Source organism: Astatotilapia calliptera, chromosome 14 (assembly GCF_900246225.1).
Source record: "Astatotilapia calliptera chromosome 14, fAstCal1.2, whole genome shotgun sequence".
Taxonomy (NCBI): domain Eukaryota; kingdom Metazoa; phylum Chordata; class Actinopteri; order Cichliformes; family Cichlidae; genus Astatotilapia; species Astatotilapia calliptera.
The window spans coordinates 26,593,894-26,619,729 of NC_039315.1; the positions used below are offsets into that span (position 1 = coordinate 26,593,894).

Consider the following 25,836-nt stretch of genomic DNA (forward strand, 5'->3'; position numbering starts at 1 on the left):
TGTGTTGTTTGTCTTCCTGTCTGGGTTGCAGATAGCAAAAATACACAACACATAAATGTTTGCTTTTCAGTGTATAAACGTTTAATGTTACAGTTTGTAGTGTTTAAGAAAAGCATATTTACAAGCTCTCGTTAGTTAATTTGCAGCTGTTTAAGGTAAATTAGTTCCAATCTTCCAAAAACCTGTCGGGCACTGACACAGGTCAGAGACGCTCTGCAGCAATCACCTCCTCCACACACTCAGGTTCCTTGGCTTCCGTGTGCCGGAGACAGGGTTTGTTCACACAGGCGGTGTAGGTTCCTCGGATCAAAAAGAGCAGCGATATGACAGCATAGTAGCTGCCGTAGATGATAAACTGCAGAGCAGAGAGACGACACATAATCCTAAGCATTATTAGAATTATTTTATCTATGCTATGGCAGTGAACCACCTGCATCAAATAGACCTGCGTGCAACAGCTAATGATAACCACCAGGTGTCACTCTCTCAAAGTCAAGAACCATCGGGTTCTTGACTTTGAGTTGTTGTTAAATCCCTGTGTGCTGCCATTCAAATACGCAGTAGTATAATTACAGCCTGTACACGTACCTGCGTCACGATGTCCAGCCCCAGTGCAGCTTCATCAACAACTGTGACTGTAATGATGGTCTGCAGTGAGAGGGCTACAAAAGTGTTGATCCCAAAAGTCAGAGCATAGCACTCCATGGAGAGGTTAGAGGCGATCTGAAACCTGCGGTGACAAAGTCCTTATAATTATGAGAGATTCAGCACATACTCTAAGACTGCAATAGATTTGTATGGCACTGCAACCAGTAAGCTGACTCTAAACTAATATTGTCATCCTTTCCTCTGTATTGAACTGACAAAACAGTCCGTTTGAATGAATTCTTTAAGTTGTTCTTGTCACTTTTAAAACACATTTAGAGGAGCAGCGTGGAGAAATTCTATCATGCACTTACGTTGTGATGGTGATGAGGAGCATGTAACAGGATTTAAATATGGCATAACCGACGTAGCATACCCAGATGCTGCTCGTGAATGCCATCAGAAACACAGCACCTGACCCTACAGCTGAGAACATCCCCAAAGCCAGCTCTCCCCACACAACCCAGGTCACCTTGATGTAGCCCACAGAGAAGGCTGCTGCAGCACCTGGCCCATGAAGAAGAAAAATAAAGCAATTAGTCTGACATCCCAGCGGACGGCGCCTCCACTGCACATTTGCATCCTTCCCATTGTCATTCCCTGATTCGTCCATTACTTCTAACCTCCCTTTAACGGGAGAATAAAGGCCGCGGTGGCCTCATGCACACTCATGCATTTCCTGGCCTCCACAACGTTTGCTTATTATGATGAACCAGTTTCACCCAACTCCTGGAAACAACTATCAGTAATAATCAAAGAATCCATTACCTTTTAACTCTATCTCCTTAATAGAAGCAATTACTCTTCTTCTTCTCGCACTGAGGCGGGCCGAGCTTAAACCAAAAGGACCAGGGTGCTGCTATTCCCGTTCAAAATCAATACACATTGTCTGTGTAATCAGTTACCACAGATATGGCACAGCTGATTCCCTTTAATTGCAGGTTTTTATAGATCTATGTGCATTCAGAAATGGCAGCCTGTAATGACATTGTTAAATGTTATTTTGCTACATGATGTGGTTGTGCTGCAGTCTTCTCGCCTTTTCTAATTGAAGCAGAGACAGAGAACTCTGATTAGAGTCCTGCTTCCAGCTCACTGCAGTACAAATGAGTGGACCCCCTCTTACATCATTTTTCCTCTACTCTGATATAAAAGTAAGTTGAAAAGTAAAGTTATCTCAATTTATCTCATATGTCATTTATTAAGAGCATATATATTATATATAATAAATGAGGTCAGACCAAAACAAACAATATGTATTTCACCCTGACTGATGTAGACACATTCACGCTGTTACAGTCGCTTGACTGAAACATCTTGTAATTATTACTTTTAATCTAAAATAACCCGCTCTAACACCAATCTTACCTACAAGAGAGCACGCAGCCTCCACTCCTCCGTTGTAGATGGATGATGTGGCAGATGGCTCTATATGGTCCCACATAAGCTGGATGTAGTTGAAGACCTGCACGTAACCAGCTGTGGCCAGAGCCCACCACAGGGACCAGTAGATTAAATGTCTGAATGGTGATAATTATGACAAGAGATTATGATGATGACTGTACAGCTACTTCTACTGTTTAAAAGAAGTACCCTATGAATACATTATAAAAATTTGGACCAATTAGTAGTAATCCCAGGTGTTAATTAAATGCAAGTGGGCACTCAAAGCATCTTAGTGATTTAAAAAAAATATTGAAAGAAAAGAAATGCCTGGAAGAGTAGGACTCCCTGAAGCTTTGCCAAAGCAGATGAACTGCAGCGGCCACGTTTTCTCTGCTGCAGTAGCCAGCACTGCCATTATATTCCATCTTCCCTTTCCCCGAGCCTTCTCCATCCTTATCCGTCACTGACTCCTTCTCTCCCTGTGGCCCCTCTTGCTGGCAGTCTACTGCTGCAGCCTTCTTCCCTTTGAAGAACATGCTTGTCTGGGGCATGGGCAACCAGAATGAGACGAGAAATGCCACACTCACAATTCCCAGGGTAATAGTATTGATATAGAAGTAGTCCAGGGCTGTTGGTTACAATTGATCATTCATTAGTGCTTGTTTAAAGTTCAGTTCATAATTTTCTTTCTTGTCATGCATCAAATGTTATTTTTCATATTATTGTGATCAAATACTACGAGCCCATACCAGCAAGGGAGACAAGCATTTGGCCAAGGGTGGCGCCAAATGTATATCCAGCCAACATTGCACTGCGCAGGTAACCAGTAGCTCTTTGGTAATTCTCTACTGGAATTACACTGTAAATATAGGAAAAGTAGGCAACCTCCGTGGAAGTCACTACAGCATAGTTGACCTGTTGATGGAATAGAGCAGTTGTAAAGAGGCAGTAGATCATGATAAACTCTATTAAATGCATTAACAACGGTATGATTTAAGTTGTGATAACCGGAATAAATACAAAAGCTTTTAAAAGATTTCTTCAAGGGTAAGAAAGCGATCCAAACCTGCCCGGCCCTGTGTGAAAAAGATTGTGACTAGCTACATTTAACAGTAAAAATTGTTTGATGATCCGAAGGATGTAAGTGTGTCAAGTATGCAAAATAGTAAGAAATCAGGAAGTGGCAAAGTATTTTTTTTCACAGCACCTTTCACTCTTCATTCTTGAAACAACAACAAGAAGTTTTAACTGACCTGAAGGAAAGTCATAGCAGGAAGACCTGGGACAAAGCACAGTAGAATATAGTTGGTGATGAGAAAGAACCCCTGTACTATAATAAGGGGTTTGTACCTCAGGAAGTCAGTCAGGAGGAAGACGGGGAAAAGAAAGGCCAGGTAGGAATACGTCCAGATAGGAAACAGGTAGTTGGTCAGCTGGAAACCACAAGCACAACAAAACAGTACTGATGATCCCATTTGTACTTCTTTTTCATGACATGCATATCGCACTGCTTATGAAAACTGATGCATGTTTATTTGTTTTGTTTTGCTTTCATATAAGTGCTGAATGTGAAACTGCAGAACAGATTTGCTCCACTATCAAAGGACCTTGGATCTATATCGGACAATCATCCATCTAAAAGCAGTGAAGTAAGGTCTGAAAATCTGTTGAAAAGTAAAAGGCCACAGGGAAAGCTAAAGGCTAGGCCTGAAACTCTGATTGTGGCTGACTCTGCTGTAAAGGATGTACAAAGGATGTGCGGTAAGAACACTAAAGTCCTCTGTTTCCTAAGGATATGGTCAAACAACCTGATTGAGAGAATTCTTCAAATTGCAGATGAATATCCAACTGTGACAAACATTGTTCTGCATACAGGGTCAAACGATGTGTCCAAACAACAGACGGAGGTTCTGAAACGGGACTTTACTGGATTATTAAATACTGTAAACTCTCTGAATGCAGCTGTATTCATCAGTGGACCTGTACCGCCTGTCAGAGGAGGAGATGAGAGATTCAGCAGGTTGTTTGCACTGAATAAATGGCTTATATCAGCATGTACTGACCACTCAGTGCATTTTATTGATAATTTTAATATTTTTTGGGAACGCAGGCATCTGTTCAAAGCAAATGGATTTAATTTTAACAAGTCAGGGGTGAAACTGTTCACCTCCAACTTGTTTTATTCCATACATCATCCATCTGTGCTTGGCACCAAGCACCAAGGCTGAGATAAACGAGGAGCTATCTCATAAAGAGGAACAAACAGTACTGCAAGAACAGACAAAGCCCAGCAGAAACCTTGAGGAGGAGCCTCATCTGCCCCCACCTGGGATGAGCTGCAGAAAGGAGAGACATCAGAGGCGAGAAGAGGGGTCCCTATTTGCCTCCAACTCTCTCAACAACACCAACGACCAGGACCAAGGACCACGACCTTCCCCAGTCCCCCAAACCCCTGACAGGCCATCACCCTCCTCCCCCTCCCTTTCTCCCTCCTCGCCACACCTGAAATTCACTGAGGAGATGATAGAGCAGGTCAATGCTGGGCTCAGATCTACCCCCCAGCCAAATCCCTTTTTGTCCCCCATAACCCCCCACCAGAGCAGCCAAAGGTTCGCCATCGAGCCCCGCCCTCAACAGAGTAATCGAAGTTACATTGCCCAGCCTCGTCCCCCTTAGCTCCTCCTTACCACCTTCATGCTCTGTCTCCGCAGTCTGATGTGTGATGTGTGGAGGGTCCGGGCTGCGAGGATTATGGCAGTGGTGACTAGGGCTGGGCGATATTACCCAAAATTCATATCTCGATATTTTTTAGCTGGATGGCGATATAAGATATATATCTCGGGTTTTTTTTTTTAAGCCATAAGTTAAGAACAAAAAGAGAGTTCTTAGTCACACTGTGTCCCAGATGTCAAATGGGCATTTTCTTTACATACAGCGTAGATGTACATGAAGAAATTACTCAAAAATAAATTATCAGCATTTATTAAATAATCATGGTCCATAAATAAAAGAAAACAATGTTGTTTTTGTGCATAACGAAAAGCTCACAATTGTGCAGTCAAAATGTAAACTAATAGACGCTGAGCGTAATAACAAAGAGACAGATTTCACAGCTGCACCACGTCTCTGAACAGGTGCCATTTGTGGTCCTTATACACACACAGTACGGTAATATTACGTTGAAGCACAGTACTATCACTCCGCGAGGCGGCTCCATCAAGCGGTGCAGCTCCGTAGCTTAGCAAAGTCATATTAAAACATTTTTTGACAGATTGCTGAGCGCTGTGTACCACATAAAATCGGTTCGCGGTCAGTAAGCACAACCAGAATTCATACATAAGGTGCACTGTCGATTTTTGAGAAAATGAAAGGATTTTAGGCCGTGCAGCCCCTCCTGGCTGCATGTCGTTAGCGCGGTTAGCTCGTTAGCGCGGTTAGCTCGCTAACACGTTGACACCGTCCAGCCCCACGCACGGTAACTCGCTAGCGGAGATTTTCCTCTTTCATCTTGTCATTGCCTGCAGGTGAAGCTATGGGGGAGGGGGAGTTGTGTTCAGTGAAGGAGAGGCGAGGCCGAGTAACGTTGCGTAGAGACATAAGTGGACGAAAGAGAGGCAAACCTGCGGCTCCACAAGTATAATTATAACGTAACATAGACTATATCGATATAAACGATATTGTCACATCTTATATCTCGTATGAAAATATATTGATATTTTTAAAAAACTCGATATATCGCCCAGCCCTAGTGGTGACTTTTCCCAGGAGAAGCTGGGTCCCTGTTTACTAGAAGGTTTTAAAATTTCTGTACTTTTAGGTGACAGAAGGAGACATGTGGCCTGGTCAAAACACAGAGAGCTGCACTCTAAAAGATCTTTAAATATAGTAAACATACCTTGTGTGCCACAGACTGCTCCCAAACACAAGGGGGCAAATAATACCTCTAAAACACTTAAGCTGGCTTTATTAAACGTTAGATCTTTAGCTGGGAAAACATTTTTAATTAATGATTTAATCACTGAGCACAGCCTTGATTTTATGTTTTTAACAGAAACTTGGTTGGACCAAAGTAACAGTGGAGCTGTTCTCATCGAGACGACCCCTCCTAACTACAGTTTTATCAGTGAGGCCAGGGTGAGCAGGAGAGGAGGGGGGGTTGCTGTCTTATTTAATGAATCATTTCAATGTAAGCAGCTGTCTCCTGGAAGTTTTCAGTCTTTTGAATCTTTACAGCTGAAGGCCCCATCCAAAGTTGTGTTTCTTAATGTTTACAGGCCTCCCAAATACTGCACAGACTTTTTTAATGACCTCAGTGAACTGCTGTCTGTGATCTGATCCATGTGGACAACCCGCAGGACAAAGGGACTAAAGACCTGAGTAACACTTTGGGCAACTTTGGGCTGACTCAGCATGTAACAGAGGCCACACATAATAGAGGACACACTCTTGACCTACTGATCTCCAAGGGCCTGAGCATTTCAAACGTTACTGTGTCTGATGTGGGCCTGTCTGATCATTACTGTGTTTTCTTTGAAAGTAAAATTTCAGCCCACACAAATATATCAACAGCAGTGATCACAAAACGGTGTATAACAGAACACAGTAGTGCAATTTTTAACCAGGTCTTCCCCTTAACACCTGGCCTGTCCAGAGGTTCAGTCAATGAGCTTGTCAATAGCTTCAATGCTAAAATGTTAAATGTAATGGACACTATTGCTCCCATTAAGGTGAAGGTTATCTCTGGAAGGAAAAAGTCTCCACGGAGAAACTCCACACTAGTGAAAAATGAAAAAAGAGAGTGTAGGAAAGATGAGCACAGATGGAGAAAAACAAACCTCCAGGTTCACTATGACATCTATAAAGAAAAACTTCACAATTATAATTTACAACTGAGGAGTGCAAGGAGGTCCTACTTCTCTGACATCATCACTAAAAACAGCCATAATGCTCGGGTCTTATTTTCTACAGTTGACAGGCTAACAAACCCTCCTGTGTCAGTGGCAGCTGAACTTCATTCGACCATAGCCTGCAATAACTTTGCCAAATTCTTCACAGAAAAAAATCCAAAAGATTAGACAAGCAATTGGTACATCAACAGCATATTCAGGATATGTACCGTGTCCACTGAAAAACTGTTTAAACACCATGAAACAGTTTCACCCGATTAACAGCAAAGACCCGGGGGACATCTTATGTCAACTGAACTCCTCCTCTTGCTGTTTAGATGGCCTGCCAACAAGTTTTTTCAAAAAGGTCTCAAAGTCTTCGAGTCAGACCTGTTACAGATCGTCAACTTTTCTTTAATATCAGGCGTGTTTCCAGAACCACTAAAAACTGCTGTAATTAAACCTATACTGAAAAACGACAATCTTGACATGACACAAATGAACAACTACAGGCCGATCTCAAATCTCCCATTTTTAAGTAAGATCATTGAAAAAGCAGTTTCTCAACAGCTCAATTACTTCTTAAAACAAAATAACTGCTATGAACTGTTGTATAACTGAATTTCCCAGAGGAACCCACCCGAGAGATTAATAAAGTTTCATCTAATCTAATCTAATCTAATCTAATCTAATCTAATCTAATCTAATCTAATCTAATCTAATCTAATCTAATGATGCCTTCCAGTCAGGTTTTAGACAGAACCACAGCACTGAAACCGCTCTGACCAAAGTGTTTAATGACATATGTCTGAATACAGACAGTGGAAAAATGTCAGTCTTAGTTTTACTGGATCTCAGTGCAGCATTTGATACAGTTGACCACAACATATTACTCAAACGACTGGAGAACTGGGCAGGTCTTTCAGGAACTGTACTAAACTGGTTCAAAACATACTAAGAAAACAGGGAATACTTTGTATCAATAGGTAACTTCACATCTGAGCAGACAAGTATCACATGAGGAGTTCCCCAAGGTTCCATCTTGGGACCCCCTCTGTTTAACATTTACATGCTCCCACTGGCACAGATTATAAAGAACAACAAAATAAACTATCATAGCTATGCAGATGACACACAAATATATATCACAATGTCACCAGGAGACCGAGGCCCTGTACAGGCTCTTGGTAAATGTATTGAGGAAATTAATGACTGGTTGTGCCACAATTTTCTCCAGCTAAACAAAAACAAAACTGAGGTAATAGTCTTTGGTGCCAAAGAAAAACGATTACAGGTCACCAGAGAACTTCAATCTATACATCTAAAAACCACAAACCAGGCGAGAAATTTGGGTGTAGTGATGGATGCAGACCTAAACTTAGAAAAACACATTAAGACAATAACAAAATCAGCTTACTATCACCTCAAGAATATTTCAAGGATAAAAGATCTGATGTCTCAACAGGACCTGGAAAAACTAGTCCACGCATTCATCTTTAGTAGGCTTGATTACTGTAACAGCATCTTTACAGGTCTACCTAAAAAATCAGTCAGACAACTACAGCTCATTCAGAACTCTGCTGCTCGAGTCCTCACTAAGACCAAAAAAGTGGACCACATCAGTCCAGCTCTGAGGTCTTTACACTGGCTGCCTGTCCGTCAGAGGATAGACTTTAAAGTTCTGATGCTGGTCTATAAAGCTCTGAATGGTTTAGGACCAAAATACATCAGTGACCTCCTGACCCAGTATGAACCTTCCAGATCCCTCAGGTCATCTGGATCCGGTTTTTTATCAGTTCTCAGAGTCAGAACCAGACACGGAGAAGCTGCATTCAGCTTTTATGCTCCTTATATCTGGAACAAACTCCCAGAAAGCCTCAGATCAGCTGAAACACTCAGTTTATTTAAATCCAGGTAAATCCAAGACTCACCTATTCTCAGCTGCATTTGAATAAAACACCAAATCTACACTTTTAAGCTTAAATTTCAAAACTTATATTTTAACTACTGATTCACCTTGTTGTTGAATTGTGGTATATAAATAAACTTGCCTTGACTTGCCTTGCCTTTTAATAAAAGACAGAAAGTGTGTCCGTAGTCCTTACCACTTCTTCAGAAATGTTCTTGCGTGGTCCAATAAGGTATGGTGTCAGGAAAGGTTCTGCAACCCTACAGTTTGCAAAAAATCCATAGAGTGACAGGATGGCTGTGGGGTAAACCCATCCAGATGACTTCAACTTGGCCCAGCACCCCATGTTAGTATCTCAGCGAGATTTCCCTGCTGTTTCCTTTTGTTTTTAGTTGCACTTCAGTCTTGATTTAAAAAAACACTATCTGGTTTAATACCAAAGCACTTTGAGCTTTCGTCAGGTTACCTTGTAAGTAGCTAGAATATAAACACTTAATCATCTACACATGCCTTATTCAGACTTTGACCTGTCAGGGAGCAACAGACAAGAAGAACGGTGAGGAAATAAGTACAGTCATTTATTGTGGGATTGGAGTGACTCACACTCTTAATAGGCATACTGATATTGGGAATATACAAGTGACTATTCCCTCCCAGAGTATAAAGACAGAGCTGCTAATAAAACAAAACATGAAATATTTGGATGTTTTCAAACAATTTATTACTACAAATGACTGCACTCACTGCACTGAGTTATATGAAAAGATTGGCTAGAGATTGCAGGCAAAATGAAGGCATCCGCATACAGTGGGGTGAAAAAGTGTTTGCCTCCTTCCTTATTTCCGTTTTTTTTATGTTTATTACACTGAAATGGTTCAGACCATCACACAAATTTACATATGAATGCCACCAGAAATACATTTAAACACAAAATGCTGTTTCGAAATAAAAGTGTTTATTATTAAGGGGGAAAAAAAATCAAAACCTACATGGCCCCTGTGTGAAAAAGTGATTGCACCCTACGCCTAATAACTGGTTGGGCCACCCTTAGCAGCAACAACTGCAATCAAGTGTTTGTGATAACTGTCAATGAGTTACAGAGAGCAGAGAGCTGCTTTCTGGTATGCACCACAGTTCATGAACAAACTACAGTGTATAATAAACTTTGAAACTCATTACTCATCAATCAGTTTGGAAAATTGGGAAATTTTGCGTATTTATTTATTTATGAATTCAGTAAATGAAAAAACAAGGGATTCTCCCAAAAAGGTGTTTTACAGCATTCACCAAAAACTGATTGTTGGTGTCGTAAATGACTTGTTAGCTCCTGATCTGGCAAACATACCGGAAACATATGTCTTAGTAGTGATAAGTCATTTTGAGCAGGAAAGAGCATTCTTGTGACAAGGTAAAAGCTACAATTTTTTAGCTTTAATTAACTATAAAAACCTTGCATCACAGTTATGTACACATCATTTATGCTTAAAAAAGGACTTAATTTATTATAAAGTAGGACTAATAACGCAGAGCCTTGAAAAACTGTTATTTGAAAAACAGGTTATTTTTTTATTTTATATACAACCCTTTCGTAAATCTAGTTTACTAAAATCTATTAGAGCAAATATATTAGACATTGAAAAAAAGTGATCGTCTGCCAAAAAGTGACTGCCCGTGTTTAAACTGCTGTACATGACTTGCTGGCCTATAATATTTGAAATATATGTCAAAAGTAATCTTCATGAATGATATCAACTCATCTTGAGCTACACACAACATTCCTGTCACAAGGTAGAATTTTAGAAGTGACTGTTATATATCCTTTAGCCTATGTATCCCGTTAAAAAAGTCTCACTGGCATTAAAATTTTATTTTTTAAGAGCGATCTGGCAAAGACAGCAGCAGCATGACAATATAGATATTTTAACTGGCCAAAAAGGACCGGGTCATAAAGATACTTGCAAAACTGGTAATTATTTTATATATAGTCTAAAGTCTATTTATCAATATATGTAAAGACATTACACATAATTTAAAAAAAACAAAAAACACACATAGAAACTTGAAATCACTTTTTGGCAGACCAGCACTTTTTGGTGCAACGCCGGTCCTTTAAGGCTTGTATTAGGCATGCGCGGTACGCATGCCTAATACAACGGACGCGAGTCCGGTCGCCATAACAACGGTTTGTTTCTATGTGATGTGATAGGACCTTATTAGAAGTCATAATGAAACTCAAGCGGTTTCTCCTCAGATATTATCCGCCAGGTAATACAAGTTATGTTTGTAGTCCTATCTAAAATGTTGCTTCTCATGGAGGTCATATGACTGTGCCTAACCTTCATATTAAATCGTTATGGCCTAAAGTTTGTCTGACATTAGCTAGTTAGCTAACGCTTTTCAAACTCAAATCGGCAGAAGGGTTAGATAGTTTGTCATTATAAGACATAACAGGTTAAGTTAACTAGAACCCAGGTGTTGTAATGTCAGCCTCTCTTTAATTCTTTTATTTTTCATTTTTTTATGCTGTCAGGTATAATCCTTGAATACGAGAAAGGAGGATTTCTGAGGACCAAATCAATAGATCTTTTGGATTTGACTCCAGAGTGCGTGAGTTGTACCTGTTAGGATCTCTCTCTCTCTCTCTGCGTGTGTGTGTGTGTGTGTGTGTGTGTGTGTGTGTGTGTGTGATCTCAGCACTGAAGATAATGTCAATAACAAACTGTTACAACCTACGGTTACATTACCACTAAAAAACGACTTTCTGCAGACTAAAACCCTATTTAAAAACCATGTTGCATTTATTATGAAGTTGGACTGTGGAGGAGTTGCAATTCCTTAATGTGGCATTACATTAGACTAGAGATTTCTTTTAAATGACCCATTTACTTTAGGAATACCAACATTACTCATTTCAGCTCTTACTGGCAGTCACAAGGGTGTAAATCTGACAACATGGGGAGTGATATTTTAACACACATTAAACATACTTTGGTGAAATTGTAGAGTAAATGTAATCTTTGTTAAGCTGTATTTGTTATCCTAAACCCCCTTTCTGTTTCCATTTTCTTTCCCTTTTCTGTTCCTAATGTCTTGGGTTTTTTTGGTTTGTTTTTGTTTTTTGTTTTTTTTACATTTTTTTTCTCTCTTTTGCCATCAAGCTACCTAAAATTACAAAAAGACTTATCACATTTTATGTTTTAAAATTGTAGAACAAATCCAGATGAGTTGGTGGAAGAAATCAGACAATCAGAGCCTCTGGTCACAAAGGCTCAGGCTGATCAGGTCAAACAGCTGGTTATTCGACTTCAGAAGAAACAGACCCAGCAGGACCATCACAGGTTCTGTTTCTCCAAGGTCAGACACAAAACAGCAGTAAATAAATCAACACGTAGACATGACGCTTACAAGGAATTCCTGCTAGTGAAGACATTTATCTATTTCCCTCACATTGTTGAAAGTTATTTGGTGCTCCTTGTAACCTTGATTTTAATGAAAGAATGGTTTTATGAACTAAAGTTTATTTTGTCTGTGAAACATGGCACACGTGTTGCTTATTGAGTTATGATATTAATGCTTTTATTCCACACAGACTGTTGGAACAGTAACATTTTTGCAGCATGAATAAACGGGCACAATCCATTAGCTCGGCGATTAGCAGATGCTATTTACATATGTGGAATGTGATTTGTGAAATTAGTAACTACTGTTTTAGAGAGGCACTAGAAAGCAGCAGTGATCGGGTTACTAAGTCGCTAGTGCTTCATGCGCATGTATTAGGGGAGTTAAATGGAAGTCAGGGTCAGTTGCATTGCTGGAGATCAGAGGTTACTGAATTTATTTTGCCTGCATCTAAAAATTGGGAGATCTTTCTGTTCTTAATGAGAGCAGAAAGTTATTCCACCAGTGGTGGGCCAGGAGGAAGAAGCCTTCACATTACATTATAGTCAAATGAATTATACATACAGAAGTTACATGGGTAATTTTAAAGATGAATGTAGATGAATGTAGTCAATAACTAAATTGGATTTTTCAGACCAGTTTCAATTTTTTTTCCAGGAGCTCAAGGCACACATATTGCCACTGACAAATGTTGCCTTTGACAAATCTGGGTCAAGGTGAGTTTTTAACACTGAGTAACCTGCCACTTTGTTGTTTAGGAGAAATTACAGTTTGTGCAATTCCCCCTTTTCTCTCACACTGCAGGTTTATAACTGGGAGTTACGACAGGACATGTAGAGTCTGGGACACAGCCTCAGGCACAGAGCTGCACGTGCTAGAGGGTCACAGAAACGTGGTGTATGCAATTGCGTTCAACAACCCTTATGGGTAATGAGCTGTTTTAGGAAAACCTTTATAACATGGGAGGGTCGCATTGCTCAATTGAAGATTCACATCAGTGTTTCATCTTAAAAATGAATGTTTCATTGCTTTATTTTCTCTCTATTAAACTTAGAGACAAGATTGCGACTGGCTCTTTTGATAAGACCTGCAAACTGTGGTGTGCCGAGACTGGCAAATGTTTTCATACTTATCGGGGACACATGGGAGAAATAGTATGTATAATGATTTGTTTTAAATGAATTTCATTTGTGTTAGTTTTTGGTTGATTGCTGATTCATATTTGAAACACAAGTCAGTATTTAAGCTATGTGAGCATTTAAACTACAAGGTTCTGCTATGGTATTGTGTTTAGTACTTTAACAGGACCTATCATTTTATTTACTGTCTACATTTTTATTCTTGGACTCATAGTAGCTTTGCATGATTTACAAGTAATCTCCATTTATCTAAGACTGAGCCTTGGGCAGCTTGTTTCATCTTCTGTCTGAGGCAAGATATTTTACTCCCATTAAGTCCATCTGCTCTCTAAATGAGCTTTTTTTTTCTGATTGGCTGTGATTGACTCACAAACAAGAGGTTGGGTTGGGCTGCTGTAAGCATATGGGTGAGATGACCATAATCAGTAAATTGCCATATCAAGCCAAGAATAGAAACAACTGTTTCAAATCGAGAGTTTAGAGCAGTTCATATGCCATATACTATTCAGCTTTGCTACAGAATACAATACAACCTAAGTAAAAAAATTTTGTAGGTGTGTCTTGCATTCAACCCCCAGAGTACGCTGGTGGCCACAAGCAGTATGGACACCACTGCCAAGCTGTGGGATGTGGAGAGTGGGGAGGAAGTGGCCACACTGACTGTGAGATACCCTTTCCTCAAACTCTGTCCCATTGCTTTTCTTGCTCTTCTTATCCTGGTGTTGTGACCCACATTCATTCATTAATGATGATTCATTAACTTTTTAGTCACTTGTGAAAGTGACATGAATGCTGTCAAGTGCTCTTGATGACCAACATTTGATAGGAATGTGACAAACTCTTTAAGAAGGCACTGATAGCCCTCTCTAAGGGGAGTAGTGAGACCTCTTTAATGTGCAGACTGCACGTGGGTTTATAGTGTGACTTGCTGAATCTGTGTCAGCAAGGAGCAACTCTCTGCCCCTCTCAATTCACTTAGCTTCTCACACCATGAAGAATCAGTAATGCAGTCAACTGAGTGCAGATTCTTTAATCTGTTCTTTTTTTTTAAGTTAACTTCAATTTTATAAATCTACCGGTAAGGCTAACCTGTGTATTTATGTTAACAAATTCAGGAGACTATAATATGGGGGGCTCACACTAGCTATGACACCATTTAGTTGCCAGACTGCACACGCCTTTGAAAACATTAAACATTATGCACAAAATACCTCAAATGAGCCCTAAAAAGTAAAATAAATGAGGGACAGGTGATCAAAGTGGGTGCGAGCCACCACTTATGAATTGGACCACACTTACCTTCAAACTCATTCTGATCTTAAATACACACTTCTAAAGTTTGGAGGCTGTACTTTGCACTGTTGGGACAAATCCATCCAAGGACAGTAAGACATAAACACCTGCCAAAGTTCTTAAAGCTGCCTTTGATGTAGTTCCTTCTAGGACAACAGCCCCACTTTTCTGCAGGGACACACACACACACACACACACACACACACACACACACACACACACACACACACACACACACACACACACACAAGGTGAAAATAATCAGCTGTATAAGCCACACTGTTGTGGTTGGTAAATATTTGCATTTTATGATGCACTTTTTCATCCATAATGTGAGTGGCTGTGAGGGAGAAACGAAATAAGACAGTGAGAGATAATGCCATCTCCTTTCAGGGTCACACCGCAGAGGTCCTCTCGCTGTGCTTTAACACAGTGGGTAGTCAACTTGTCACCGGTTCCTTCGACCACACAGTCACTATATGGGATGTTGCTTCAGGAAGGTCAGAAGTTATCAATATTATGCATCCATTTGTGCATGTGTCATCATTTATACTTCACAGAGAATGTAACACTTATCGATTCTGCCTTACAAAGCTGTGAGACTGATTAATTGCTGTTCAATTCCTTGTTTTTTCCCCTAGACGGGTCCACACACTCATTGGTCACATGGGAGAAATAAGCAATACTCAGTTTAACTGGGATTGCTCCTTGATTGTTACTGGTTCCATGGATAAAACCTGCAAAGTAAGCTATCATTAAGCCCAAATATCTTTTTTTTGTTCCCAAAATCTCTTGTCAGAGGCTGAAAACATGTCTGTTTGTATTTACCGTCTTCAATTTCCCACTCTCTCGCAAACTCCTGTGTCTAAGGTCTGTGGAGAAAAATTAAATCCTAATTCCTTAATTACACCAAGATGAGTCATGCTCACAAGTGAGAATTATCCACCTCGCTGCATTCCTCTGAGGGAGATGGCCATAATAAAGCCACTTCAGAGTTTAATGCTACATTCACAAATGCATACTTCATGAGTTTGGTGTTTCCATGCTCCATGATGAATGCATGCTCCAGTTATGTAGTTCGCTCCTGTGTGCATGTATAATTCTGTTTTTTGACATGTGTAAATGTGTTCGCAGGTTTGGGAGACTGTCAGTGGGAAGTGTGTTGCCACCCTCACTGGACACAAAGAAGAGGTGTTGGATGTGTGTTTTGATTTAAGTGGTCAACTCATTGCTACTGCCTCAGCTGATGGTGAGACAACACTTCAGTCAAAAGATTACATTCCGAGTAAAACTGTACTAGCACGGTATTACAAACGTACCCTAAATATACTACTTGTGCAGAATTTAAGATTCTGCATTTAAAGATTTCTACAAATACCTAAGCTTTATTGGTTGTATAAATTTGGATTTTCCACAACAAAAGCAACATTTTTATAATTTTGTAAGCTGTGCCTGTGTGCTGAAAACTCTCTCTCTTCCTGAAACTCTCAGGGACAGCAAGAGTGTTCAGTACAGCAACACATCAGTGTCTTGCAACCTTAGAAGGCCATGATGGCGATATCTCCAAGGTAAGTTGATGAAGCCAAACTGTCTGTTCTAAAAGAACAATTTAAGTTATGGCTATTTTTTGTCATCTATTTATCTGTAATTAAATGAAAAAGCATAACTGTGTTGCTCAAGCTTTTTCAGCATTTTATCACTCTTCTCAACTTTGTGAGTATTAACTATTATTTTAACTTGTAAAGCGTAACCCTGCCCCTTGGTACACCTTACGTATATCAGGTTTTTGCTGTTGAAAAAGCTGGGTTAAGGTGAGTTTAGACATGTTTTGGCATTTTAAATAATGCTTAATCGTTACTAAGGATGCCGAAGTTTGCCATACCCCATACCATTATACCACCAGCAGCCTGAACCTTTGATTCAGGGGTCAGGCTGCTTTCATGTTGTTTTCACCAAATTCTGACCGTACCATCTAAACGTTGCAGCAGAAATTGAGACTCAAGTATTTTCACCCAGAGAACTGTCGATCACTGGATATTTTCTCTTTTTAGTCCACCCTATGGTTGTAGGTAAATTTCAGTAGACAGTAGTAGAGATGGACTGATCCGATATTACGTATCGGTATCGGTCCGATACTGACCTAAATTACTGGATCGGATATCGGAGAAAAATAAAAAATGTAATCCGATCCATTAAATATCACGAAAGCACCTCACAAAACTTGCAACACGCCGTAACTCACCTCAGAACGTTAGCACGTCGGAGCAGTATGCATCACGTGATAGAGCGGCTGTGGCATGCAGGACCTGTCGGTGGTCTGGATAGCATTTGGAGCTTCGCTAGCAACCCGGCATTTCATCTCCGACAAAGTTATCCCCGAGAGAAGTAAAGCAAGTGTGTAAGTCCATCTCTGAATGTTTGTAAAGCATTCCTGCATTAAGCTTAACAAGCGACTGCCTCTTCTTGCTGCTACTTCAATCATGAAACTGCTTAATGATCAGCTGATCGGCTTTTCTGTCACGAGTCCGTCTCTTTTGTTTGTTTTTGGCCCACTTCGCGCCAGAAAGAGGAAACCAGCGGCTGAACAACAGCAGCACGTTTAAGCTTGATAAGCTGTTGTTAGAATTTATTTAATATTACTTTCTACACCACGATCCTTTTCTACGCAGCTGACGGCTGGTAACTGTGCAGGGGCGGATCTAGCAAAGTTTAGCCAGGGGGGCCGATAGGGCATTAACAGGGAAAAGGGGGCACAAAGACATACTTTTCTTTCTTATTCTCATTTAAAATGTCTAGCTTTTAATAAATAATTATCTGACACCCAAAGTTTTAATTTGATGTAAAATGAATAGAAGTCAATTACTGTATATAGTGACTATTAAGTCTAATATATATACCCTAGTAAGCTATAGTACTTTTTCCTTTGGGAAGGTACCATCTGTGCAGTCTGCAATTTTGTTGAAGAAAGATGTTGAATCTATTTAATATTTCTTGAAAAATAATTGATTTCTGTGCATTTTTTTTCACACTGCATCAAATTAAGGTTGATTACGTCGATTAAGCATCATGAGGTGGAGCGTGAGGGGTGGTTCCCCATTTTTAATTTATTTTTGTTGTTGCTGGGAGTTGGAACCCTATTAGTTAGGTTGCTTAATATTTATGCTAAGTACTCTTTAAAATACCAGAATAGGGAGGATGGTGTAGGTTTAAGTTTATTAGATTGATCAGTATTGCTGAACCATGAAATATTTTTTTTTGCATACAGGTATAACAGAATAGCTTTAGTGTAGTTGTTGTTTTAAACTTGAGTATGAACTTATAGAAAATGCAGCAAGATATTTAAAAAAACAGTTTTGTTGATTAAAAAACACTATATCGGATTCATATCGGTATCGGCAGATATCCAAATTTATGATATCGGTATCGGTATTGGACATAAAAAAGTGGTATCGTGCCATCTCTAGACAGTAGTTACACTGGCCCATCTGACACCAACAAACATTCCATGCTCAGCGACACTAAAAATCATCTTTCTTCCTAATTCTGATTCTCAATTTGAGGTCTTTTCAACCATGTCTATGTGCCTAATGGGTGCCTAAATGCACTGCTGTGATGCCGTGTGATTGGGCGATTACTTCTTTGTAGCTATTATAGTTAAAGAGCACAGATGTGAGACTGTTATTTTTTTTAAGTTACTGATTTCATAGCAAACTTTTACCCTTTTGTGAGTCTTATGTTTGAAACCATTCAGAAAATGATCTCAGTATTCGTATGGCAAATGTAGTAATAAAAATAAGAACAAATTATTAAGTATTCTATAACCAGGGCCACAGCCACAACTTTGGGCATGCGTCATGCAGCTAGCAGCTGTGAATAAACTTGTGATTTTTGTGTAATATTGACTCAGACCACAGTTTTCCTCGCCAGTGCTTTAAATAGGTCATTTTTTTAAATTACCTAGCTAACATGTGACAGCGTTTGATGCTGAAATGGAGGGACAGGACTCGAAGCTTCAGGATGTTTTGAGTTATCGCCAGAAATCTGTGAGCACAGTTCTAAACCTGATTAACATGGCCTACTAGTAGTAACGCAAGCACATACATGCGAGTACTCTGGCATGGGGCACTGCTGTCTGACCCTGCACTGACCTTGTTCTTTATTTGGAGCGATATCACCCATTTAATATTTGTCAAGTGCGATGCTCTGCACGAGTGTGGGTTTTCCACAGGTTCTGGCTCAGAGGGCTTCTCTGTGTGCATTTACTAAAACACATTAGACAGCCAGTAATAAACAGGCTGGATGGAAGACGATTCCAGGGGATTATGACACTAATCTCTCCCTAACAGGACACCAGCCATCCTCCTGTCCATGCTTCTTAACCATTTTCTTCCCCATGTTTTTTTCCTTCTATTTCAGTATCTCACTCAGTAAGCTTTTAATTTTATTTTTATTACATCTCGGTCACTGCTGTAGTAAATTCACTTTGCTACCCTTTTGTTTGTGAATGATAATATATTATAAATGATGGAATGCTAATTAAATGACTAGTTCTAAAGGTCTAAAGATATTTTCTTCTGTGTGGAAGATGGTATAAATCAGCATTCCCCAACCTTTTTTGCGCCATGGACCGGTTTATGTCCAACAATATTTTCACGGACCGGCCTTTAAAAATAAAACCAGTATCGGTAGCAAAAAAAAAAAGAAGATTTATCCACAACACGGGAATAGACCCAGGGAAACCGAGTTAATGAGAAAAACGATAAAAAAAATAACGATAAAAATCCTGAAAACCATAACTTTCACACTCAAGCCTCAACTCTCGCGGCCTGGTACCAAACGACTCATGGACCCGAGGGGTTGGGGACCGCTGGTATAGATAGCTTCTCATAACTGTGTTTTCAAACTAAGCATTAAGAGGACTCTTTCCTATTCTGGATGTTCCATTTGCTTTATTCTTGCCCTTAATTCAAATCAAAATGACAATCTAATGGAAAAAATCAGTGTTTGATTAAATTTGTAGAGCCCATTTACAGCATGCTCCAAACTTTCATTGAAAAAATCCATATGGTGTAGGAAGTAGCATTTTTGCAGGTCCTTGTTGAAATGCGTTTTAAAATTAACTTTTACCTTAAAGTTAGCCTCTACATCTAACCAACAAAAATGGTTCTCGTAGTTTTGAGTCATTCTTACGCTACAAACAAGATGTGATTGGTTAGGCCAATGTAACCTAGTGACCATGCAAGAGAGACGATATTGAGTAATGCCAGATTAAACAAATGCTTTAGCCTTGTTAATCCTTCCTCCATTTTATATATACAGTTATATAAAAAGGAAAGTTCACTTGCTTCCAGTCTGGTAAAAATAATCTCAGATTAACAAGAACACATGACGTATTATATGGTGTCATTATTTATTTAACACAGTGGTGTCCAAACCCAGGCCTTGAGGTTTTAGATGTGTCCTTGTTCCAACACAGCTGAGTTAAATGGCTAAATTACCTCCTCAACATCTCTTGAAGTTCTCCAGAGGCCTGGTAATGAACTAATCATTTCATTCAGGTGTGTAGACTCAGGGTGAGATCTAAAACCTGCAGGACACCTGCCCTCGAGGCCTGGAGTTGGCTAAGAACACCCTTGTTCAGGGCTGCCCAATCCCAGTCCTCGAGAGCTACTATCCTGCAGCTTTTAGATGCATCCCTACTCCAACACAGCTGAATCAAATGGTTTGATTACCTCTTCAGCATGCCATCGTGTTTGGCAAAGGCCTGATAACAAGCCATTCATTTGATTCGGGTGTGTGGGAACAAGGATGCATCTAAAAGCTGCAGGACGGTAGCTCTTGAGGACCGGGATTGGGCACCCCTGTCCTTGTTGCTTCCATAGGGGTTAAGAGGACAAGTAACTGCTAACTGTTGCAAATCAAATGTATTTATTGATCATCAGCATCAGTTAGCATGCTAAATGTTAAAGTTCATAATGGCATAAAGAGAAACAGACTGAACAAGTTTGGCTTGTTTGTGAAGGTGCCTGGAGAAAGCAATATCCTTTTAACAGACAAGACCACAGTGGAGATGTTTGTCCACAATGCAGTGTTTATGAGGATATTTCCAAAACTGCGAAATAGAAAATGTATATCGACACAAACACCTCATACAAACTGTCAAGCACAGCGGTAGAGGGGTGATGGTTTAGTCTTAGTTTGCAGCTGCAGGTCCGGGGCAAGTTGGAGTCACTGAGGTGTCTGTGACGTTTTCTGTAGTGATGGGCAGATGAAGCCCCATGAAGCACTGAAGCTTTTCATCCAATTGGTTCACCCCAACGCGAAGCTTCATGAAGCTTCATTTGCTCTAGCAGGACACCTACTGGACGTAAAAATAATAGCTGGCATGAATTTGAAGAGTGTGGCATTTTGCACACAGCCTGTAAATGTCAACAACAAAAGGAGTGTGTAAAACACCTATAGTGTAGTGATGGCAGTATACTGTGTATATTTATGCTGGCAGTAGGGAAAATGATTATTTGCGGCAAAGTTCGAACCGCTTCATGAACCAGTCACGTGGTACAGCCGGGCAGCGAGGCTTCGGACGTCATCATTTTCAGCTCCTCCCATAAATGAAGCAAGCCTCGATACGCGCTTCGCGGAAACGCCCCCTCCATTACTCGACACACGCTCCGAAGCCTCGATACAGAACGTCACATCACTAGTTTTCTGTATACCAAAATATTCTAGAGCCAAATACGAGGCTTGGACTAAGTTATGTAATGAAGTGGGACAGTGCTTCTAAACAGACCAGCAAATCTACAACAGAATGGCTGAAAAGGTAAAGAGTCAGGGTGTTGCAATTGCCCGGTTTAAGTCGAGAACTCAAACTGATTAAAATGCTGTGACTGGAGCTTAAGAGAGCTGTACACATGAATGAATGCCCTCAAACCTAAGTGATCAGTCTAGCTACTTAGTATTTTTATCCTTGAGGTATTGGTTCTATCGCTAGTTAGCTAACATAAACTAATGTAAGGCAGCAACCAAAAAAACAACCCTGTGACGTCTTGTTGTGTACTGACACAACATATGACCTTAAAAACACTTATTTCTTAAATCCAGCTTCTCAGACAGTGACATTGGACTAGTGCTCCATGATGTAATTTAGCCTTTCTACACATAGTGTTTCATGTCCACTTTAATATGCAGTATGCAACTGAGACACTCATCAGCTTTGTTTATTTTTTATCTCATTCCTTTACTCTTTTTGATCTTTTTCTCTTCGCTGTCCATTTTAAAACATCAACCTTCCATTTTGGCACCTGTCATAGCTTCCACCCACACACACACCCCACCCACACCTCAATCTTCTATCCTTGCCAGCTTCTTCTCTAGACAGTTTCCATTTCCTGTCTGGGGGTCTCTCGTTGGCACTGAGTTTAGAATTTTAATAAAAAAACATACTTTACTTTCATGGCCATCTAGGGCCAACTTCATTTAATCATCCCTTCCTTTACCTCACTGTTAGGATATAAAACCACTCAGGGAATGATAAACCCAGACTATAATACAATCAGTTTCAGCCATGATTTTCATAACGCTCCTCTATCATCTCAGAGTAGTTCCACTGGTGCCTTTATCCTCCTTAAGCATTTTAAGTTGAATGACCTCAATGGAATAATGCTACTGATATGGTAAAATTGGTCTAGACTCACCCATTTCCACCCCTCATGTCATTTCTACTTTCTCTGGCATAATCTCTTATTCAGCAACTTTGTTGCAAATGTACCACAACCCTCAAAAAAAGGCTAACTGTCCTGGCTCTGCCTCTCTTGGTAGATCTGTTTCAGCCCTCAGGGCACCAGAGTCCTGACTGCCAGCTCAGACAAGACAGCTCGGCTCTGGGATGCTCACTCTGGAGTCTGCTTACAAGTCCTGGAGGGGCACACAGACGAGATCTTTTCCTGCGTCTTCAACTACGAGGGTGACACAATCATTACAGGTACATAGAACTGACACAGAAAACACACATAAACCCCATCTGACCATCGTACACTGTTAAAATGTAGCTGTAGGAGGCAAATGTACTCTTCATCACAACCGTCACAAATGCTTAATTGCAGTTTTTAGATGAAAAGCGTGCAGCTGTGTCCTTCTGTGCAGCTATCCATTTGTATTTGTGCTTCCCTGCAGGCAGCAAGGATAACACATGCCGGATCTGGTACTGAACATTACCTGAGGCTCAGGAGGGCATTTACATGAACACAACAATCAAATTGTGTTTGCCAAATATTGCCCACTTTGTGTCTGCTCGATTGTGGACTACTGTAAAAGAAAAACACAAAAAAATCACAAACTCCTGCTCAGTTTAAACTTTGACTTCTGTGTGAAGTTAATGTGGTCCTAGAAATCAACAGCAGCTTGGAATCTCTGCTCAGAAGATGTCATCAAAAGGAGTCCAATTCTTCAATTTCAAAAGCTGTTTGTTTTGTTCAAGCAATAATTGACGTTATAGGAAATAGATGGATTAACTGTACATCATATAGTACCAGGGTTTCAGGTAACTTCACATCATTGTAGGAGTGCCCACCTGATGAGAAAACACAGGCTTTCCTTTGCTTCCCACCACTATTTTTTGCTATACAACATGCTGAATGAGTCTGTGACTCGGTTCACAGTGACAAACAAATCACACAGCAACGCTTGCAAAGTCCCTTCCATACAAGTGCAACGTAAAAATCACATACATTCCTCCTTGTCCACACTAAGGTTGTTAGTCATGGGTAATTTAAACTGACATTGGAAAAAAGCTCTGATTAGATTTATGTCATGTTACATTGTGTACACCCAACTAACATATTACTAACCTGTCAAATACTGCCCCACAGTGTTGACTGTAGTGACCCTGAAACCTCTAAATACTGTTGGGTAGCTGCCTACCATTAGTTAATTAGCACTCACCTTTGCTTTGACAATAAAGAATTTCTTGTTCTTCATCACTCAAACTGCAGATTTATTGTCCAACCCAGACTGAAAATACATTGACTATCCTTTTGCAGTCTGTGACTGAAATTCTCTGTATTGACATATGGATTTTAAATCTCCCAAACATGATGTTCGATCAGATATCTTTATCTTCTTTCGAGAGCTCATGAAAAAGCTGGTGGTTTGAAACTGATGGAAAATTGGCAGGCAGCTCTATAAAGTGTCTGTCATAGCTGGCATGTTAGAACAGTGTTTTTCTCGCCAAGTCCCCGTATTATCACACAACTAAAAACTATGACGTTTGGGAATTCTCAAATTGCTACTTTAAAGCTCTGTGTTGAAATATGGTTTTATGGATTTTTTATGATAAGGAGATTTAGATTAAGATTATAAAACCTTTATACCTTTTTATAGATTTGTGCTAGACCTACATACATGAACAGAGCTGTAGGGCCACAGTACTAAATCTTTAAATTCAAATGTATTAAGTGTATAAAATCAAGCACCTAGCCACGCAGTCTGCCTTTGTGAGAAAATGTCTCTTTCTAAAGAGCTCATTCAATTAAAATGCGGGACTGTAATAGGACACCACCACTGAAACAGTCAGCCAATATTTTTTGTTCATACTACCTTCTCTTTCCCCTCACCCCCAACCAGTCACAGCAGATGGCTGCCACTCATTGAGCCAGGTTCTGTCTACCAAAGGTTTCTTCCTGTTAAAAGGGAGTTTCTCTTTCCCACTGTCACAGAGAGCTTGCTCACAGGGGTTTGTGTGTTTCTTGGGGTTTCTAATATTGCAGGAGACTGCTGTTTTGAATTGGCGTTATACAGTTGTATGCATCAGTTGTATACAGCACCGTTCCTGAATGCAAACTACAATAATAAACCTATCAGTATGGTTGTGTTTAGTAGTTTTAATTCTCTCTCTTTTTGGGGAAACAGTTCAGTGGAGTGTAATAGTGTGCATAAATGCACCCCTGAATATTGAGATTTTATTTTCCCTGGTTTACAAATGACACAACACTTGCTCTTATTTCACATCACAGAAATTTATTGATGTCAAAAGATAAATACATTCATTTCTACTGTGACCAAGTTTACAGCTGTGTCATGTGCTTTTCCCCCCGCGATGCTGTTGTAACACAAGATTACCACTAAGTAGAGAAATATACTGACCAAATCCACATACAAATTCAACATTACAAACCTTACTCTGTCTTTTTAGACATAGCAAAAGCTAAAGGAGCGGTCCACTACTCCAAGGTGCAGCAGTTCAAAATCTACAGTATATACAGTACAGCTATCCAAAATAATCCCTTAAGTAACATGAATAAAATATCATACGTACTGAGTTTCAAAGTCACAACAGAGGTGGTACGTTAGCCAATGGACAACAAAAATCTGGACCTTTTACTTACATTAAGTAAATGTGCACTTCAATGTGACCATCAGAAGAAAGTGTCAGGGCTTTTTTGGGCTTAGATTTAAAGAGCCTCTTTTAAAAGTAGTTTTAATACAAAAGGTTTGAGCATGTTGAGCTGTGGGAAGGCTACAACCTGATTTTCCTACAGTATGTCCTATAGGTGCCTTTCTCTGAGTGAATAAATAAATAAAGCCATGATTCGACTGTGTGAATTTGTAAATATGTATTTTCTATATAATCTGGAGCAGTTAGAACCTGCTAACTATGATCACTGGAGGGCTGATTCATTCCCATCAGGAACGTCCAACCCGTGTACCTACAGTTTGCCGTGTGTTTGCGTGCATGACGCTAGAGAGGTAACTCTGGAAACAAGAACATCCTCTCGTTAAAGGGAGATCGGTCCAACTGGACAAGGGTGAGAGGTATGAATTTCTCAAGTATGCCGATTGCGTCGTGCTTTCAGCTCTCGGTAGGAGACACTTGGTGTGATGAGACTATACACGCGCAAACAGGAACATGTTACAAATGTGAGCGAATGAGTGAGCTTGTATTGTTACTGTTTGCGATTAGAGGCGGCAAGTGTCCTAAAGTGTCTCCAGAAGCCAATCGAACAGGCTTGACTGGAGAGACTTGCCCGCTTCTTCCGCTTTCTCGTGCATCTTACAGAACTGAACCACAGCGTCAAACAAGTCTGCAATCCTCCACGCCTTCTGAGACATCAGGTGGACCACCCTCAGGAACTGGGAAAAAAAAAAAAAAAAAAAAAAAAAAAGGTACAGTCTCATGAGCTGT

The 25,836-nt window shown here is 40.1% G+C and overlaps 3 protein-coding genes across 6 annotated transcripts in view; 1 reads left to right on the forward strand and 2 right to left on the reverse strand.

Annotated features, from left to right (window-relative positions):
• Positions 1-102: 102 nt before the first annotated feature.
• Positions 103-9,194, reverse strand: slc19a3b (solute carrier family 19 member 3b). The gene is made up of 8 exons (XM_026192686.1): positions 9,023-9,194; positions 3,285-3,464; positions 2,781-2,946; positions 2,359-2,659; positions 2,014-2,165; positions 960-1,152; positions 589-730; positions 103-355 (listed from the first exon to the last, which is right to left on the reverse strand). The coding sequence occupies exons 1-8, from the start codon at positions 9,170-9,172 to the stop codon at positions 203-205; spliced, it is 1,437 nt and encodes a 478-aa protein (XP_026048471.1). The 5' UTR covers positions 9,173-9,194; the 3' UTR covers positions 103-202.
• Positions 9,195-10,985: 1,791 nt separating this feature from the next.
• Positions 10,986-23,635, forward strand: daw1 (dynein assembly factor with WDR repeat domains 1). 2 transcript variants are annotated; one of them, XM_026191850.1, is made up of 13 exons: positions 10,986-11,091; positions 11,357-11,429; positions 12,036-12,180; positions 12,883-12,941; positions 13,030-13,152; positions 13,280-13,379; positions 13,919-14,026; positions 15,051-15,157; positions 15,299-15,401; positions 15,792-15,906; positions 16,149-16,225; positions 22,476-22,638; positions 22,830-23,635. In XM_026191850.1, exons 1-13 carry the CDS (start codon positions 11,052-11,054, stop codon positions 22,862-22,864), a joined length of 1,248 nt encoding a protein of 415 aa, XP_026047635.1. In that variant the 5' UTR covers positions 10,986-11,051; the 3' UTR covers positions 22,865-23,635. The 2 variants fall into 2 exon arrangements, with proteins under 2 accessions (XP_026047635.1, XP_026047636.1); XM_026191851.1 differs by having other exon boundaries at positions 13,943-14,026.
• A 1,014-nt stretch (positions 23,636-24,649) lies between these two features.
• sphkap (SPHK1 interactor, AKAP domain containing) overlaps positions 24,650-25,836 on the reverse strand; it is a 36,123-nt gene continuing 34,936 nt past the window's right edge. For all 3 annotated transcript variants that reach the window (XM_026191849.1, XM_026191847.1, XM_026191848.1), the window contains one exon: positions 24,650-25,784. In XM_026191849.1, coding sequence (XP_026047634.1) covers positions 25,629-25,784 — 156 coding nt within the window. In that variant the 3' untranslated portion in view covers positions 24,650-25,628. The remainder of the gene's footprint in view (positions 25,785-25,836) is intronic.

Bases quoted from the DNA above. Each gene is read 5' to 3' on its own strand.
- slc19a3b (XM_026192686.1), bottom strand. From the start codon at position 9,172: ATGGGGTGCTGGGCCAAGTTGAAGTCATCTGGATGGGTTTACCCCACA. The intron at 1,153-2,013 runs GTAAGATTGGTG...TTCATGGGCCAG, and splicing joins GGCTGCGTGCTCTCTTGTAG to GTGCTGCAGCAGCCTTCTCT. The intron at 356-588 runs GTACGTGTACAG...TCTGCTCTGCAG, and splicing joins GGCTGGACATCGTGACGCAG to TTTATCATCTACGGCAGCTA.
- daw1 (XM_026191850.1), top strand. From the start codon at position 11,052: ATGAAACTCAAGCGGTTTCTCCTCAGATATTATCCGCCAG. The intron at 11,430-12,035 runs GTGCGTGAGTTG...TTAAAATTGTAG, and splicing joins CTTTTGGATTTGACTCCAGA to AACAAATCCAGATGAGTTGG. The intron at 16,226-22,475 runs GTAAGTTGATGA...CTCTCTTGGTAG, and splicing joins ATGATGGCGATATCTCCAAG to ATCTGTTTCAGCCCTCAGGG.